The sequence below is a fragment of the Leucoraja erinacea genome, chromosome 2, assembly GCF_028641065.1.
Source record: "Leucoraja erinacea ecotype New England chromosome 2, Leri_hhj_1, whole genome shotgun sequence".
In the NCBI taxonomy this organism is placed as follows: Eukaryota; Metazoa; Chordata; class Chondrichthyes; order Rajiformes; family Rajidae; genus Leucoraja; species Leucoraja erinaceus.
The window spans coordinates 113,291,905-113,311,595 of NC_073378.1; the positions used below are offsets into that span (position 1 = coordinate 113,291,905).

Below are 19,691 nucleotides of genomic sequence, written 5' to 3' on the forward strand. Positions count from 1 at the left end.
AATGCTGGAGTAATCAGCGGGTCAGGCAGCATTTGTGGGGAACGCGGATAGGTGATGTTTCATGGTGGGACCCTTCTTCCGACTGACTTGTGCGGGGGTGGGGAGGAAGCTGGGAGAGGTCGGGGCAGGACAAAGCCTGGTAAGTGATAGGTGGATACAGGAAAGGAGTGGTGGATGGTCATTCAAAGGCCAGAGATCAAAAGACAAAAAAGTATGAGATAAGGATAGAAGAGGTGTGAATTGTGAAGCCAGAGGAAGGAATATAGCTGGAAGGGGACTGGGGGGAGGCAAAGGGGAGAAAGTGGGTGCAAAACCAGGTGGGGCACAGGGAAGGGAGGGGGGGCGGAAATGAGAGTTGTTGTTAGTAAGATAGTTATCCGAATTTCAGGTATTCCAAATTCAGGTAACTAATCTATGGACAACACCCCCCCCCCCACCCCCCATGCCCATTCACACTCATTTCTCCCATTCCATTCCTTCACAATTCTCCTTTCACCTACATTCCTTCACAATTAGTATCTCTTCCAGCTTTATCTCACACTTTCCATCTCTTCTGTCCCTTGTCCAACCATTTGCCTTTCAAGACACCACTCACTTGTATCCACCCATCACTCGCCAGGCATTGTCCCACCTCTACCTCTCTTCTAGCTTTCTCCCCACCCCCTGACCACAATCGGTCTGAAGAAGAATCCCGACCCAAAACGTCACCTATTCACGTTCTCCAGAGTTGCACCCTCACCCGCCGAGTTACTCCAGCACTTTGTGTCATCTTTTGTAGATCAGCATCTGCAGTTCCTTGTGTCTCCGTGAAATTCCAGGATCCGGCTATAGGAATGATAAAGATACAATCATCTTGATCCACGTCAGAACCTCAATTAGAGGGAAACCTGAAGTGATTGGTTTTCTCCACAGTATTTCTAGTCTTGTTCTTCGTGGTTAAGGTCACACGGGAGGAGACGCTACAGGTCCCATGGAGCCACTTGGCCCTAAACTAATGCAGAGCCATCTGAACACGGCATGGTCATAACCACCCACCCATCGGTCAGGGGTGGATAGATTGGCCACCTGAAGAACAAGACGTGCTATTCAGTTGCAGTTGGCAATTAAACCTTCTTTATTCAACATTAACAATGTACAATACTGTATACATAATGCACTGAAGTAATGCAGGACAGCATTCAAAGTATAATACAAGAAAGTTTGAATAAGCTACATTTAGAATCAGTTCACATCACTTTGATTGAATAATTTTAATGGCACTTAAATTGCAACTACGTGATGTTAACTTCATCAACCCAGATCAAAAGGCCGAGAATGTAATATTGGGTTGAGCAAACTTTTCAAAGGTCCTCTACTCAAAGCATTTACAGAGGAGGACGGCATTATTCGCTTGGTGTTCAAAGTTACGACACATTCCCGTCATACACACACCCGTTCACTTTTTACACAATCCTTACGAAAGCAAAAGTATAGAATTCACTGACATTACAGAATCACCACCAGTGATTAATTTCTTGGGGGCAGTGGTGGGAGGCTAGAAGGAAGAGAATGCAAGATTCAGAGTCAACTAAACGATTAATTGAATAGCCTACAAACCTCACCAGATTCAAAGCCTAGCCTCCCCTCATCGATATCAGGTTAACAGGTGATGGCAATCATTCCAAATACATTTTTTTTGTTGGCATTTTGATCTACGCAAGGATCTGGGGGTGAGGTTTGCATTTCACCCACCAACTACAAACTGCAGATTTGTAAGTTGGGTTCGGGGGTGGGGCAGCAGGGACATGAACGTCCCTTCCCGTCGCTTGTGTCGATTTGCTACACAATGAATGGCCATGTTTTTAAAGTGCATTATTACTTTCACAAAGTTTTGCCACACGTGTTTCTTTCCATGCCCAACAAACCTGCTCCGCAGCAAGCACTTACTTCCCTTTCTCCCCTCCGCTCTTTCAAACACACAAACCCATTATATCAACCGCCGCCTTCATGCCTTTGTGCATTTACACGGACAACACCCCACCCTTCCCCATTCTTGTAGCATATGAAAATAATATCATTTACAAAAAAAAATTAAATGTGCAATCGTACAAACATAATTTTACATTTTCACACACCTAAAAATATACCTTTCTCGGGCACATTTCCCCCTCAATAACTTCCTATTTACAGTACAGTTAACAGTTCTCACACTACGTGCTCCTACTGAATTGGAGGATTGTGGTGTACGTGTGTGCAGGTCCAAACTAAGTTTGAGTTCTTTTCCATGAGAATTCGCACAATGGAGTGGGTTGATTTACACTCCATGCCATGAACAACACACTCATAAACCTGCGGAAATAAAACAGCCATTCAAATTGCTCTGGGTTTAATGCGATATTTTAAAAATATCTTTCAGATATAGTCGCTAAGTTTTTTTTTGCAAAATAAATTCTTTCAAAGTCTTAACTGCAACATTACAGCTGTATCTGCCACGGTATTCAGTGAGCAAGATCGCGTGTGTTTGGCGTCACGTATTGTCACAAATACTTTTCAGATCCAGCTAGAGTGTTTGATTAAACCATTTCACTTCCGTGATTTACAATCTTGTGCCTTCTCTTCTCTGCTGTCGTCAGCGTTCATCTGGCCCAGAACAGAATAAGAAGCTTCCAAGCATTCTTGTCAACAACCTTCTGTGTTCTATTGTAATCTGTCATTCTGAAATACTTTCCTTTCTTACAGAACCTTCAAAATACAAAGAGAAATTAATGTGTTTTTCAGCAAGAGGGAAATCCATCTTTGTAGAAATCATATCCGTGCATCTTTAAAGTGCTGAGACACAATACAGGTTAGTTAAGCAACATAACAGTCACCCGAATCAGAGAAAAAGTCCAAAATTAGAACAATTAAATTACTCCATAAGCCTTACAATTCATCTTTTTAAAATCCTTTGATCATTGAATAACTCCTTTGGCTTGGCATTGGGTTGTACCATATGCCTTTTAGGTAAATATTGAAAACCAAAAAAGTATGTGGCATGTTGCTGTTCATATTTGAGATCTACATTAAACAAATTATATACAATTATTAATACGGGTATCAGGGGTTATGGGGAGAAGGTAGGACAATGGGTTGAGAGGGAGAGATAGATCAGCCATGATTGAATGGCGGTGTAGTCTTGATGGGCCAAATGGTTTAATTCTGCTCCTAGAACTTATGAAGTTATCATGTGATGAAAACAAACTTAAATCCAAGTACCTCTAATTTCTAACATTAAATAATTGAATATTTACCTACTGTCCAAAAATTACATATTAATAAATAAATACTACATAATAGTAAACCATAGTAATAATAATCAATAGTAAGAAGTGCTGCATAACTGAATAAGCAGAACTACATATACTGCAGAATATGCAGAATTGTACTTTTCTCAGTTCTGGGAAATTAAAGGTTCCAAATGTTAAATTTGAGCAGCCAAGGTGGAAGAAGTTGTTTTTAAACTGGAATGAATCAAAAGGAAATGTTTATTACCGAAACATTCACTGTTTAAATAAACTTGGGTTACTGAATGCCAATGCATTTCCATGGAAATCCAAAGTGGAAAAAAAGCTATTTTTCCCCCATAAGGCCATTTATCTGTGGTGCTGAATGTGTGGAATTTATTGGCACAGACGGCTGTGGAGGCCAAGTCATTGGGTTATTTTAAAACGGAGATTGACAGGTTCTTGATTGGTGAGGGTGTCAAGGTTACGGGATGAAGGCAGAAGAATGGTCAAGAATGATTAAATAGCGGAGCAGACTTCATGGGCCGAATGGCCTCATTCTGCTCTGATGACTTATGAACATGGATATTTATTATTACCGACACCACAGCTATGAGCTATGAGCCAGTGCCAGGGTGAATGGCAGTCTTTGCTGACAGGATCACACTGGCTTCGGATAGTGAAGTTGGCGCCTTGAATTTGTTCTTTATTTTGAAAGTATTGAGTGTAATCAGTGTTTTTACTATTATTTTTTAAAGTTGAAGAAAAATCTAAAACTATTTAAGCGCTGTGTGACTGATCAGGACAATTAGAAACAATAGGACAGGCTTCTACAACCTCAGCTGTGGTAGCATGTTTAATTTAGTTTAGAGATACTGTATGGAAATAGGCCCTTCAGCCCACCAAGTCCACGCTGAACATTGATCACCTGTTCACACTCGTTCTATGTCATCCACTCCCTACACACCGGTGACAATTTACAGAGGGCCAATTCATCTACAAACCTGCACATCTATGGGATACGGGAGGAAACTGGAGCACCCAGGGAAAACCCACGCAGTCACAGGGAGAAATTCAAACTCGTCACAGCCAGCACCCAACGTCAGGACTGAACGTGGATCTCTGGCACAGTGAGGCAGCAACACTACCAGCAAGTCTTCTGGGATCTATGATTAGTCCAACAGTATCAGGAGGTAGTAGATGATGGCCATGTCCAGCACAATTTGTCATGTAGTATTTAGACCATTGAATTATAACAAAGGCTCTATAAAATAATGGCTCTAAGGGTAATACTAAACTTTCAATGATAAGAGAAGGCCAGGGGAAACTGTCTCTATCACCGTTATCAGGGGAATGTAAATGCAAAATTGCACAACTTTGGTTCTGACTCACTGGTCTATAAAGAAAAAGTGAAGTCATTAAGGCATACACTGTGGAATAGGCAAGGTAATGATCAAACTATAAACAGGGCATTCTATGCACAAACAGCTTCACCAGTCATGCTTTTTTTAAAAAATCACATTTGTGCTCCAGTACACTCAGAATGGTTGCACTTCAGAACATGCAGTTCATGTTTCTATATTGATTCCATGCAAGCCGATGTCTCAAACTGCATGTGCCAGCAAAATGCGTTTTCTGGACAGAGTCCTTACCAACTTTCACAGCTTGATTGTATTTCTGTCGAGTAGTATGGTGCATATATCTAAACAATATAGTGGTGCGTGAATGCCAAGCTCAGTCCCCTGCATTTCTCACATTGATACTGGATAGCTGCACAGAACATACTACCTCTGCCAGAAGAATGAAGCACATTCTTCAGCGTATAATCTGATTCTCTCCAATGGGTCTCACCAACGTCTTGTACAGCTTAGTTTAGTTTAGAGATACAGCACGGAAACAGACCCTTTGATCCAGCGATCCCCGTACACTGGGACTATCCTACACACGATGGACAATTTACAATCTTTACTGAAGCCAATTAACCTACAAACCTGCCGTCTTTGGAGTGTGGGAGGAAACTGGAGCACCTGGGGGGAAACCTACACGGTCACGGGGAGAATGTACAAACTCCGTACAGACAGAACAGTCAGGATCAAATCCAGGTCTCTGGTGCTGTAAGGCCGCAACACTACCGCTGTGCTGCCCAAACCGCTGTAACATGATGTCCCAACTCCTGTACTCAATAACCTCACTGACAAAGGCAAGCAGACTAAAACTCTCCTAACCACCATGTCTACATGTGTCACCACTTTTAGGGAATATGTACCTGTGGCCCCAAGCCTCTCTGCTCTACAGCACTCTCCAGGACCCTGCTATTTACTGTGCAAGTCCTGCCCTGGCTTGATTTGCCAAAATCCATCACACTTGTCAGAGTTAAACTCTGTTCTTGTCAGTTAAACTCCATCTGCCATTTCTTGGCCCTCCTCCCACGTTGGCCCAAATCCTTTTGTAAACTTAGACAGCTCTCCTCATTCATGGTCCACCATGCCAGCAGTTTTGATGTCATCTGCAAATGTATTTACCACGTTACTGCATTGTCATCCAAATCATTACGATAGATGACAAACAACAGTAGACCCAGCACAGAACCCTTCGGCAGTCCACTGGCAACAGGCCTCTAATTGGGAAAACTAACCTTCCTCTATCTCCCTTCGACTCCTTACATCAAGCCAATGTGGAATGCATAAAGTGTGAGAAGGACATCAGTCTGACCTGCTGAGCTCCCCCAGCACCTGGAGTTTTGCTCAAGATTCCAGCATCTGCAGTGTCTTTCGCCTTCATTTGGAATCCATTTGGGTATCTCACCTTGGATCCCAAGCAATTTAAATGCGCTAGTCATCCATGGAGGCTGGACTTTGGTGTCTCAACCCCCCCCCCCCTCCCCCCCCTCCACCAAGTTACCCATTTAATTCTGATCTCCACTCTGCTAGCAAAACAAAACCGTACAGGCAAAGAGCAGCTACATTTTGGTCATGCCAATGGCTGTTTAAATTAACCAGCAAGGCAGCAAAGGGATTTCAGCAGCCAACATTGATTCAGCAAGACTAGTGAGTACAACATGCTGTGGTGTGTACCCTACCTGAGTGCTTAGAGGAAGGGGTCAGTGGTCAGACTCCAGGATATTAGGAATATTGCGCATCTATACCTGCTGGCGTGAGCACAAGAGCCTGCAGAATGTCAGACAACGAGACGATTCCCACAATACTTTCTTTCTCATCAACCACCACCAGCCGATGAACCTGAAAGCAGGAAAGCGAAGGGTGTTTGCAGCAAATACACTAGAGTTTGTTTTATTAAAATACTTTTCACTATGTAATCCAGTTACCAGGACAACAGCGCCCAAAACGATTAGGCAAAGGCTCAGGTTCCAGTGAAACAAAAATCATTTCCAAAGGTCTTAAACGTATTTGTTATTGTAACAAAGATGGGTCAAACAGAGAGAGCCTGAGAATCGAATAGAATTAATGAGGGAGAAGGTTCAAGAGAGGACAACACACAGCAATGTTTAGAAGCTCCTGGAACCCCCAGAACACACTTTTGTTGCTGTCAACAAGTAATTTTTGGTGTTATGCAAATGTTGCCTAATTCAGTTTAAAAAATGAGCTAGTGATTGGAAACAGGCCATTTGGCCCATCGAACCCACGCCAACCAGTGATTTCCATACACCAGTTCTATCCTACATACTAGGGACAATTCACAGAAGCCAATTAACCTACAAACCTGCACGTCTTTGGAGTGTAAGACGAAACCGGAACAGCCGGAGAAAACCCACGTGGTCAGGAGAGCGTACAAATTCCGTACAGGCAGCACCCAAGGTCAGGATCGAACCCGGGTCTCTGGTGCTGTACGGCAGCAACTCTACCACAGTTCCACTGCGCCGCCTTTAATGAATCTATGCATAAGTTATGAATTATGGTGCCACACATTAAACATATTCTGCATGGTTGTCTGGTTCCTGCATAAAATCAAACCAGACACATTCCATGTTTCCATGTTTAAAACGCACACACTCTGGGCTTCAAGAATGTGACATGACAGGTGGAGAGGGGTGGGGGTGGGGAAGACTATACTGCTCACTACGACATTCTTCGCCACTTGAGTAATTAGTGCATTTGGAGGAAAAAAAAACAATCAACTGAGCAAATGTAGACACAAAGTGCTGGAGCAAATAAGCAGGTCAGACAGCATCCCTAGAGAACACGGGTAAGTGACGTTTCAGGTCGGGACCTTTCTTCAGACCGATTGTAGTGTAAAGGAACAGTCATCGGTGGCGCTGCGATAGAGTTGCTGCCTTACAGCAAAATGCAGCACTGGAGACCCGGGTTCGATCCCGACTACGGGCGCTGTCTGTACGGAGTTTGTACGTTCTCCCCTGACCTGCGTGGTATTTTTCCAAGAATGTTTCCTCCCACATTCCAAAGATGTACAGGTTTGTAGGTTAATTGGCTTGATAAAAATGTTTAAAAAGAAATTGTCCGGTATAAAATTGTCCAACTTCCAGTATAGTCCCTGGTGGACTCTTCGGAAAGTACAAGGTACAAGGTGCGGGAATCAAAGATGAGAGAGAGAAGGGGCAGGACAGGGCATGGCCGATAATAGGTGAAGACAGGCAAGGTGATTATTTGATAGGCAAATATATAGGTAATAAATACATATTTGATAGGTAAAAATATTTGATAAAGAGAGTTATTTGATAGGCAAATAACCCCCTCGTCTGTATTACTGGTATGCTCTGTCCTGCCCCTCCTCTCTATTTGCTATTTTTCTCACCTCCCCACCATCAGTCTGAAGCAGGGTCCCGACCTAAAACGTCACCTATTTATATTCTCCAGAGATACTGCCTGACCAGTTGAGTACTCCAGCATTTTGTGTCTCTCTTTGGTGTAAACCTGGAGCAGGCTTGCATGCAATGCAACAGCACGGACGTGTGGAGGTTTCCTCGGTGAATGCTGCACAAACCACGCCTTTACCTCAGCTTTAACTATTCTGTCCACCGTTGTCTCCAGTGTCTCCAGCCTGTGACACTTCACCACCCCCTCAAAATACTGTGAGCGGTGCCGCAGTGCCTGGGTTACGGTGATGTCCAGGTTATTGTAGGTCTTTTCAGCAGCAAGATTCTGAGCAAGGGGGGGGAAACAAAACTCCATTAACATGCAATGTTTATATCTTTATCTTGCTTTCAAAAAAATGAAAGCTCATGAAATTGCAGCTGGTTTATATTTAGATCTTTTCAATAACGGCTTTAACTTTTCTCTTAATTTGGTCAATTTAGTCTTGGGGTGAGATCATTTGAAAATAAAGAAAATAAAGAAATGCTTAGCAGATCAAAACAAACTGGAATTTTATTTATCAGTAACTGGAATGTGACTTGCAATTTTAAATGTAGAAATAAATAACCATCTAAAACTCCCCAGATAATCAAATGCCTGAAGGAATTAAGGTCAATATGAATAAAGGAAGTGCTAGATGACATTGATCAAGATTTGCTTTTCATGCCTTTGTTGTTGGGTGATACAGTGCTGAAGTTATGGATCTGCTTTAATTAAGCCTCCACATTCACTCCTTTTTACTTCCCAAGCTTGCTCCCCATAACATTGAAATTACTCACACATCATATTCCAAAATGTTAACTTTATCCCAAATGTCTACTTCCTAAGAACTTTAACTATGTTATCAATGTTCACCAAGTCTTTCATCACAGCAGCCTGTTGAGGAATTTAGTCAAATCATTGGACACAGTCGCTGTGTTGGCTATGACACTGCTCACCACTAATCAATTGCACAGTCATGATGTTCAGTGTGGCACGGTGGTGCACCGGTAGAGTTGCTGCCTTACAGCGCCAGAGACCCGGGTTCCATCCTGACTACAGGTGTTGCCTGCACGGAGTTTGTTTGTTCTCCCTGTGACCACATGGGTTTTCCCCAGGTGCTCCAGTTTCCTCCCACACTCCAAAGATATACAGGTTTGTAGGTTAATTTGGCTTCTGTAAATTGTCCCTAGTGTGCAGGATAGGGGATCGGGTCGGCACAGACTTGGTGGGACAAAGGGCCTGCTTCCATGTTGCATCTCTAAACTAAACTAAACAAATACACTGATCTATTCATGTTCATAAGTGATAGGAGCAGAATTAGGACATTCGGCCCATCAAGTCAGGCTGATCTATCTCTCCCATCTAACCCTATTCTCCTGCCTTTTCCCCATAACCCCTGACACCCGTACTAATCTATAATCAAGCTAACAGTAGTGAGTGTGGTTGCTGTGGTGGGTGTGATGAGAGGGAGGTGGAAAGAAATGCAAACATTTGAACTATTTTAACATTTCGACAAAAAATACATTGCACACATGCGGTCATGTTTCTGAAAATCACTGATCACATTAATCATCAAAGTACCTTGGGAAAGGTGCACTATTTACCCGTTATCCTGTATCTGTACACTGTGGACAGCTTGATTGCAATAATTTATAGCCTTTTTGTTGACTGGATAGCACGTAACAAGAAAGCTTTTCACTGTACTTCGGCACACGTGACAATAATAAACTAAACTAATGTTCTTCAAAGCAAATTCCGAACGTTACTTAGCAAATGCAATCAGTAAAGAAGTCAAGGGAGTTCGAGATCTGTTCATTCCCATCGCGTGTCTGCACTCAACTAATTTGAAACGACTTCTGTGTAATTTTTAAAATACTAATAACTCAGATTAAATCATTTAAATAGAAAACATTTTTTTTCCTGCAACTTCAGTGCTAAGACTACGAGTTTACTAGAATGTGCTCCTGTTGCTAAACTCATTAGTATTTTATATTTGAGATGCTAAAAGACCAATGACTATTCTACTCCACATAGTTACAAGCAGGCACAAGGCAACACAGTGATGAAATTATAAAGAAGAGAGACGCAATGTGCTGGAGTAACTCAGTGGGTCAGGCAGCATCTCTGGAGAAATAGGATGGGTGACATTTCAGGTCGAGACCCTTCTTCAGACTGTCGTAAAGTAGGAAAGCAGTAGGAATCAAAGAGGGGGAGCAATGAGTGAGGATCAGAGAGAGGGGAACGTCTTCAAAATTGGCATGCATTGAGGAGATTTTGCAGTGAAGCAGACAAAATGCGTGGGGTGGAACTGCAGATGCTGATTTATACCGAAGATAGACACAAAGTGCTGGAGTAATTTAACGGCTCAGGCAGCATCTCTGGGGAAAAAGGATGGTGCCATTTCGGGTTGGAACTCTTCGTCACACTTCTAGCTTAGAGAAGTGATCAACTTTGTTTCTTTATTTAATGGTTGACACAGTTAATTAACTTTGACACCTATCTTTGCTTTAGATGTATGGTTTTCTACTTACTGACACATAGACTTCAAGACACCTCTCAATTCCCCAAGCATCTACTCGCCATGTTAGTAGTGTGTAGGACGAGATTTCATTTCTTTGAATCCTAATAACATTTAAGAAGCTCCTGAGCTATTAACTATGAGCTCTGCCTTCAACACCATCATTTCAACCAGACTCAGCAACACTCCAGTCCAACTGGATGCTTGGCTTCCTAATACCTTCCCCTGATAGCCACCAGCAAGGAGAGGTGACAAAACATCGTCCATGATAATTCTCAATACCAGTAGTCAGCCACTTAGTAAACTCCATAACACTGAGGACTGTACATCTAAGTTCTGCTCTCATTTACAAGTGTGCACATGACACCAACGTAGCCGGCCAGATCTGGAACCATGATGAGATGGAGTAGGGAATCGAGGTTCCCAGCTTTGGAGCATGGTGTCAATTGACAACCTCGCACTCAATGTCAGCAAAACAAGGGAGCTGGTCATCAACCTCAGGTGTAGATGCCTCAGTCGGCATCAATGGTTCTGAAGTGGAGATGTTCCGCATCTCAAATTGTTTGGGTGGTGATCTGCAATTGTGCCTTGGTGAGTTTCCATTAGTCGAATAGCCATAATGCTGGAGTGATGTACCCAGGGAGGCCAGAACGTATTCGTGGAAACAAATGCAAACTGTTTCAGGTTAATGATCTTCCATTCGAATGGAACCTGTTTGACACACTGATTGTTTAGTTTAGTTTAGAGATGCAGCGTGGAAACAGGCCCTTTGGCCCCCCGAGTCCATGCCGACCAGCGATCCCCGTACACCAACACTATCCTTCACACTGGGGACAATTTACAATTTTTATCAAAGCCAAATTAACCTACAAACCTGTGTGTCTTTGGAGTATGAGAGGAAACTGGAGCACCCGGGGAAAACCCACCCGGTCGGTCACGGGGAGAACGTACAAACTCTGTACAGATAATACCCACAGGAAGGATTGAACTCAGGTCGTTGGTGCTGTAAGGCAGCTGCGCCTCTGTGCAAGTGCTGTTTTTATTACAGATATCCAGCATGTTTATTTCCTCTTTTCAATACTGGTCATCCAAGTGTCTGGATTTTTGAGCGAATTAGCTTGTATTTTGGTAATCTTGTTCTACATTTTTTTAGCGGGATGACTGAAACTGAGAATGTGGATTGTTGATTGATTGATTGATACAGCGTGGAAGCAGGTTCTTCGGCCCACCAAGCCCACACTTACCATCAATCACCAGTTCACACTAGTTCTATGTTATCCCACTTTTGCATCCACTCCTTACACACCAGGGGCAATGTTATAGTGGCCAGTTAACCAGAGCACCCGGAGGAAACGCACAATTTTGTAAGTATAGCTTGGGTCTGACTAAACGAAGCCACCGCATATGACTTTTGCAATATATTGAGTAATATTATTTAATCAACAGCTCAGATATCATCACGGATACCAGGCAAACTACATGAGCCACCCCTAACTGATAAAGATTGCAGGCTTATTACACTGTGACTGTTACATTTAAAGTCAGAACTAAGGTCATGTATTGCCTGACAATGTATTGCAGTCAATATGACTGGCTAATTATGTTCATAATGACATGATTAATGGCTGCAGTTAAAGATACACGCAGGAATTTAATCTGTACTTACTATAACATCAAATTTGGAATAAATATCTACAACCTTCCCTGTAAAAGAAAAAGAAAAATTAGTTGCAATGCTCAATGCCAAGACCACAGATTTCTCATTTGCCTATTCAAAATTACCAAGTACAGATCCACTATACAGTTTAAGTCCCTCATTCTTTAAGATGCTTTTGTTGCACATAGAGCAGTTAGTTATGTCATTCAAACTAATTCTAACTGTAAATAGATGTAATCAACAGATACATCTGTAGTTTTAAAGGGCACTAAAACGTAAGTGTCAATAGTCTATGTTGGATAGATTACGTTTGTTTCAGGCACTGTTTAGCTTGATATGGAAGCTCAAATGCCTCTTCTGATTCCCATAGAAGTTATGCCCGTCTCACGTAATTAAGGCCTCAATGCTGGAGTGTTGGACTGGAGAGGATGCACCATTATAGTGAATTGCTTATCGGAAAGCTGTTGCCTGAAACTGGGCCTCGGTTCCAATCTCTATCATGGGCAGTGATTAACAGACGGACACAGAGATAGATTCAAGGAGGTGTTCAAAACTTACTTGGGAAAAAATCCAACACCCAAACCGATGCCGAGAATTCGTGTCAATGACTACTCCAAATAGTGGAAGAACATCCAGCCCCGTGTGGAAGGTCAGTGAAAATGACAGGAGTGTGCCACCTCAGAATTAACCCTCCTTGCCAGCTCCTGCCCCACGCGTGGCAGAGTCTGCATGTCCCACTGTTAGGAACGCGTATGGTATGTTGCCTTCACTGAATGGGAGAGCCAGGAAGTCAAGACGCAGCTCTGTAAGACTTTGCTTAGACTGCACTTGGGAGTATTGTGAGCATTTCTAGTTCGCCCATTACAGGAACGATGCGGAACCTTTGGAGAGGGTTAGATGAGGTTTACCAGAATGTTAAAAAAAAAAAAAAAAAAAGGAACTGCAGATGCTGGTTTAAAAAAAAAACACACAAAATGCCAGAGTAACTCAGCAGGTCAGGCAGCAACTCTGGCGAAAAAGGATGGATGGTGTTTCTCTTCGCGTCTAAAGAAGAGTCCCGACTCAAAAAGTCACCCATTCTTTTTCTCTGGAGATGCTGCCTGACCTGCTGAGTTACTCCAGCACTCTGTGCCTATCTTTATCAGAATGCTGTCCGGATTAGGGAGTATTATCTACAAAGACAGATTGAACAAACTCGGGTTGCTTTCTCTGGAATGCCCGGGGTTAAAAGAAGACCTGATAGAAGTATATAAAACTATGAGAGGGGTCAATAGGGTAGACAGTGAAAACCTTGTTCCCCAGGGTGGAAATGTTAAAAGACTAGAGGGTGTAGCTTTGAGTTGAGAGAGGCAACGTTTAAAGGTGTGCAGGGCAAGCTTTATTACACAGAGTGGGGTAGGTGCACGGAAGCAGTGGTGATGCAGGCAGATACAATTAATTTAAGAGGCTTTTAGGTAGGCACACAGATATGAGGAAATGGAGGGAATAAACTGCAGATGGTGTTTTATATCAAAGATTGACACAAAATGCTGGACTAACTCAGTGGGTCAGGTAGCATCACTGGAGAAAAAGAATAGGCGACGTTTTGGGTCAGAACCCTTCTTCGTCTCAAGAAGACTTCTGACCCAAAATGTCACCCATCCTTTTTGCCTGAACCACTGAGTTACTCCAGCATTTTGTGTCCATCTGAGGAAATCCAGGGATATGGATCATGTGCAGGAAATTGAGGTTGGTTTATCTTGGCATCATGTTTAGCACAGGCATTGTGGGCCGAAGGGCCGGTACCTACGCTATACTGTTCTATGTTTTACCTCAATACTGGGATGAAAACAAATCAGCATTGATTCTGAGCATTACCCAAGATAATTGCTTATTTGGAAGGGATCAACCAGCCTTCACTTAGTGACTCATAGCAGGTTATTTGACTAAATACAAGTCAAATTCTTACTGTGGCTACACAAATATTTGGAGTTGAAGCAGCAGGATGTCCAGTCGAATGAACTATTAATCTGTTTTCAAATGATGCAAAGTATTATGGGCAAACAAAGATCTTAAATCATGGTCAACCAATTATTAAAAACAATTTACATTTGAATAATCACGTCTCTAGCACACTGAACAAAAGTTTTAATTTTTCACCAACATTCTTCAGGAAATTTATCCAAGCAGAGTTGAAATATTCATGTTTTTATCTCCCCTATCAAGAAATCGTCTTCCAATCAATTGCTCAAAATGTCTTTAGTGATTTTTTAAAATTGATTGATTGATTGAAAGATACAGCATAGAAACAGACCCTTCGGCCCACCAAGTCCATGCTAACCATCGATTACCCGTTGACTCGAGTTCTATGTTAGACCACTTTCGCATCCACTCCTGACACAGTAGAGGCAATTTATAGACGACAATTAACGCTCACCTCCAGATTCATGGAGTTTCTTCCCAACAGTTATCAGGCAACTGAACTATCCTACCAACAACTAGCGAGCAGTCCTATCTACATCATTAATGACCCTCAGACTACCTTTGATTGGACTATACATTATTTACGTTATTCCCTTGATCATGTATCTGTATACTGTGGATGGCTCAATTGTAATAATGTATTATCTTTCCGCTGACTGGTTAGCATGCAACAAAAGCTTTGCACTGTATCAATAAACTAAACAAATCAACTCAACATACTCAACATACAAACGCACATATTTGTATGAATTTTCATTTTTTTTAAATCTTGAATCTTTAAATGTGCACGTTTATTAATGTTACCTGTACCAATCAAAGTTTTGAGTTAAATTCACTTTCTTTGCTTTATACAGGAGATATAGGGTCATGTAGCATGGAAACAGGTCTTTCAGCCCAACTTTCCAAGCCAACCAAGATGCCTGATTGACACTGGTCCCACCTGGCCGGGTGCTGTCTGTGTGGAGTTCGTACGTTCTCCCTGTGACAGCGTGCTTTTCTCCGGGTACTCCAGTTTCCTCCCATATCCCAAAGACGTGCTGGTTGGTAGGTTAATTGGCTTCTAGAAATTGTCCCTAGACTGTAGGATAGACCCAATGTATGGGTGATTGCTGGTCGGCACGGACTCAGTGGGCCGAAGGGCCTGTTTCCACACTGTATCTCTAAACTAAACTAAACTCTAAACTAAATGTTGTTCTAGTACCTGCCTTAATTACCACCTCTGGCTGCTTGTTTAAATTCCCACCGCCCTCTGTGTGAAACCACCATCGTGTGTGTGAAATCATTTATATTTGAAGCAATATGATAGGAGACTGACAAAAATAAATAATATTCTATCAAAACATTCCAGGTCAAGGTCCCTCTCCTCGTGCCAGACACAAGTGATTCTTTACAATGATATTGAAGAAGAGTTTAATTTGACCTCAACAACTCAGCATGATAAATATCGTGCCTGATGCCAAACAGTGTAGACTATGATGATCTTATTCCACTCCTGTACTAGACTCACAAGCAAATGAGTGGCCGGCACAGTGGCGCAGGGGTAGAGTTGCTGCCTTACAGCGCCAGAAACCTGGGTTCCATCTTGACTATAGGTGCTGTCTGTATGGTCTCCCTGTGACCACATGGCTCTCCTCCAGGTGCTCCAGTTTCCTCCAGAGGTATGGTTTTGTAGGTTAATTGGTAAAAAATTTAAATTGTCGCTAGCGCGTAGGATAATGTTAGTGTACGGGGTGATCGCTGGTCGGCACAGACTCGGTGGCTGAAGGGCCTGTTTCCGCGCTGTATCTCTAAAAGTCTAAAGTCAAGATTGTGCTGGAGCCGATAGCATTAGGCTCCAGTCTTTCAACAAAACCAAAGCAGGGAGTACAGCCACCTGGCGACATCACAGCCTGATCAACTGTGACAGCATCAGTGGGGTGACAGAATCTATTCTCACTTAATATTCTAAGTCTCCCATTTTCCTCTCTCCTCTTTCCCCTGCCACCCATATCACTCCCTCTGGCTTGACATTTCACTCCTCCCCTTTCTTTATCTGACACCCGTATGTCTTCTATTTATCTCTATCCCTCGTCTCTACTCTCACCCTCCTCTCACCTGTATCCACCCATCATTTGTGTGAGAAGGAACTGCAGATGCTGGTTTATACCGAAGATAGGCACAAAATGTTGGAGTAACTCAGCGGGTCAGGCAGCTTCTCTGGAGCACGGGGTAGGTGATGTTTTGGGTCGGAACCCTTCATCAAACTGAAAGATGGAAGCCAGAGCTTTCGCCAGCCCTGTTTTGTTCTGGCCTTCTCTATCTTTCAGTCTGATGAATGGGAGTAACAGCAGGTCAGGCAGCACCTCTGGAGAAAATGGATAGGTGACGTTTTGGGTTGGGACCTTTCATCATAACCACCAGTTCAAATGAAAGGCCATCAGCCTGAATCGTTAGCGCTGTTTCTCTCCCCACATTTCCTGACTTGGAACTTCTATGAGGCTGTTATCAGGCAACTGAATCATTCTTTCAACAACTAGAGAGCGGTCCTGAATTACCATCCACCTCATTGGAAATCCTTGGATTATCTTTAATTGGACTTTACTGGAACTAAACGTTATTCCCTTTATCATGATCTGTACACTGTGAATGGCCCAATTGTAATCATGTATTGTCTTTCCACTGACAAACGCTTTTCACTGTACCTCAGTACACGTGACATTAAACTAAACTAAACATCTGTAATATTTTGCTTTTCTACAGAATAACTTGTTGATCTACGACTACAAATTCCACTTTAATTCGCCATGACTTTCATCATCAGCAAAGCTAAAAGTTAGAGAAAGATCAAACACCAACCTGACTCATCCACGACAGGCAATGCAGAAACTCTCCTGTCCACAAATATACTTAGGGCTTTTATAATAGGAGTGTTTGGATGGATGAAGGCAATATTAAGGTATGTTCCTATTCCAAGTTCCTCCAGTGTTTTCTTCATAAAGGCAGGCTTTGGCATCTCAGAGACCTGCGGAGGAATGAAAGAAAATGTTACGGCCTCAACATTTGTTTCTGTTTCAATGCTCATTCCACAGGTGTGCCAAATCATGAGCCACACAGATTAGTTTAGTTTAGAGTGAAAGCACAGCAACAAGCCCTTCAGGCCACGCCGACCAACGATCATCCCGTACACTAGCACGATGCTACATACTAACGATCATTTACAACCAAAGCCAATTAAGCTACAAACCCGTACGTCTTTGAAGTGTGGGAGGAAACCGGAGCACTCGGAGAAAACCCACACGGGTACAGGGAGAACGTACAAACTCCGCACGGACAGAACCTGTGGTCAGGATCAAATCCAGGTCTCTGGCGCTGTAAGGCAGCAACTCAACCGCTGCACGACCATGCTCCTACCAAGTGTGTTAACATTTACTTATTTCAAGCCAAAACACAAAGTACTGGAGTAACTCAGTGTGGCCGGCAGCCTCTGTGGTGGGTATGGACAGAGGAACGTTTCGGGTCGGGACCCTTCTTCACACTGGTTGCAGTGTGGATGGAGAAAGCAGATAAAGGGAGGTGGAGTCAGGATAAAGCCTGGCAAGTGGATACAGATGAGGGGAGCGAGTGGGGTTGGGGTTGATTGGCAGATGGGTGGAGTAAGTGACAAAGGCTAGAGGTGAAAAAGAGCAAAAAGGGGGTCAGATAAGGAGAGGAGTGAAGTGTAAAGCTGGAAGGAAGAATATGGACGGAGGGGTCTGGGGACATGGTTGAAGATGAGTTGGGTGGTAACGCAGCAAGGCCACGGGGGGGGGGAGAGATGGTGCAAGAAGTGTGTTTGCACTAGGCTAGGGTGGGGCAGGGGAAAGAGGGATAGGGGTGGTTTTATTTCCCTCCCCGTTCAACACAGTCACCCTGCTTCTTTCCATTCCTTCTATCCTCTCCTCATCTCCCATTTCCGTTATCTCCCCTGTTTCCACTTTTATCCCTCTCCCAATTTTTACATTTAACTTCTCCTATCACCTTATCTAATACCTTTTGTCTCCTTCTCATCGCTAGCCATTGTTACTTACAATCTGCCAATCAAACCCCCCCCCCCTACTTTTACCTGTTTCCACCTATCATTTGCCAGGCTTTGTCCCGACCCCTTCTCTCTTTTCCAATTTTATTCCCCCATTCCTATCAGTTTGAATATTATCTCTCCATTCCTTCCACAGATGCGGCCCGACCCACTTAGTTCCTCCGGCACTGTGTGTTTTGCTTAAGATTCCAGTTTATTTCAAGCCTCCTGCTAAGAGACGAAATAAGCAAATATATAGAGAATTTATTTTGGCTTTTTGGATAGTCATCTTTCAACGGTGCACTTCAGAAAATTCCACAGTTGTATCTGTGATGCCTACAAGGCGAAAGACCCAATAGCTGAAGACCATGGCTCAACACCACATCCTGCACAAGGACAACCAAAAATACAGCAAAATAAAAATCAAACATCTGATTTCTGGTGGTCTTCTGAAATCCCTGGCCATGTAGCACAGTAAAGTAAAAATAGTCCGTGAAAAGTAATTTGTAGATGATAAAATAAATATCAAAACAGGAATCCCGACATGGAGAGGATTAGGATAATCCTCTTAACATGTCAAATCTCTGGAGCACAAAAATAACGTTATTTACAACTGGAACATAAAAACACCATTGAAGTATGATTTGAAAATCTATTTATGCATCAATGCTGTGTGCAACAATGTTAATGAATGTACAAATGCTTGGGGGCAAACATTTTTTTATTTATGCACTGATGTCCATATAGAAACATAGAAATTAGGTGCAGGAGTAGGGCATTCGGCCCTTCGAGCCTGCACCGCCATTCAATATGATCATGGCTGATCATCCAACTCAGTATCCTGTACCTGCCTTCTCTCCATACCCCCTGATCCCTTTAGCCACAAGGGCCACATCTAACTCCCTCTTGAATATAGCCAATGAACTGGCCTCAACTACATTCTGTGGCAGAGAATTCCACAGATTCACCACTCTCTGTGTGAAAAATGTTTTTCTCATCTCAGTCCTAAAAGATTTCCCCTTTATCCTTAAACTGTGACCCCTTGTTCTGGACTTCCCCAACATCGGGAACAATCTTCCTGCATCTAGCCTGTCCAACCCCTTAAGAATTTTGTAAGTTTCTATAAGATCTTTCCTCAATCTTCTAAATTCTAGCGAGTACAAGCCGAGTTTATCCAGTCTTTCTTCATATGAAAGTCCTGACATCCCAGGAATCAGTCTGGTGAACCTTCTCTGTACTCCCTCTATGGCAACAATGTCCTTCCTCAGATTAGGAATTATGACTGATGACGTTTCAGAAGGTACTTACAAAAAGCTGCAAAAACTTTAGAATTCTTTTGTGAGTGAGGATATAAAGTGCATTTCCACTGACGGGATCGATGACGGGCAACCGATGAATTTTGTTCTTAATGAGCGAATATACTGCATCGAAGAGGCTGAAAGAACCAAGATTGAAAATGGTGTTAGCA

At 42.8% G+C, this 19,691-nt stretch overlaps 1 protein-coding gene across 6 annotated transcripts in view; it reads right to left on the reverse strand.

Annotated features, from left to right (window-relative positions):
* Positions 1 to 1,094: 1,094 nt before the first annotated feature.
* LOC129714375 (5'-AMP-activated protein kinase subunit gamma-2) overlaps positions 1,095 to 19,691 on the reverse strand; it is a 376,688-nt gene continuing 358,091 nt past the window's right edge. For 5 of the 6 annotated variants that reach the window (XM_055663955.1, XM_055663941.1, XM_055663965.1 and 2 more), the window contains 6 exons: positions 19,532 to 19,658; positions 17,026 to 17,191; positions 12,238 to 12,275; positions 8,213 to 8,359; positions 6,388 to 6,481; positions 1,095 to 2,721 (listed from right to left, as the gene is read on the reverse strand). In XM_055663955.1, the coding sequence (XP_055519930.1) occupies positions 2,690 to 2,721; positions 6,388 to 6,481; positions 8,213 to 8,359; positions 12,238 to 12,275; positions 17,026 to 17,191; positions 19,532 to 19,658 (604 nt within the window). In that variant the 3' untranslated portion in view covers positions 1,095 to 2,689. Of the gene's footprint in view, positions 2,722 to 6,321; positions 6,482 to 8,212; positions 8,360 to 12,237; positions 12,276 to 17,025; positions 17,192 to 19,531; positions 19,659 to 19,691 lie in introns of all 6 variants that reach the window. The other variant, XM_055663949.1, reaches the window with a different exon arrangement.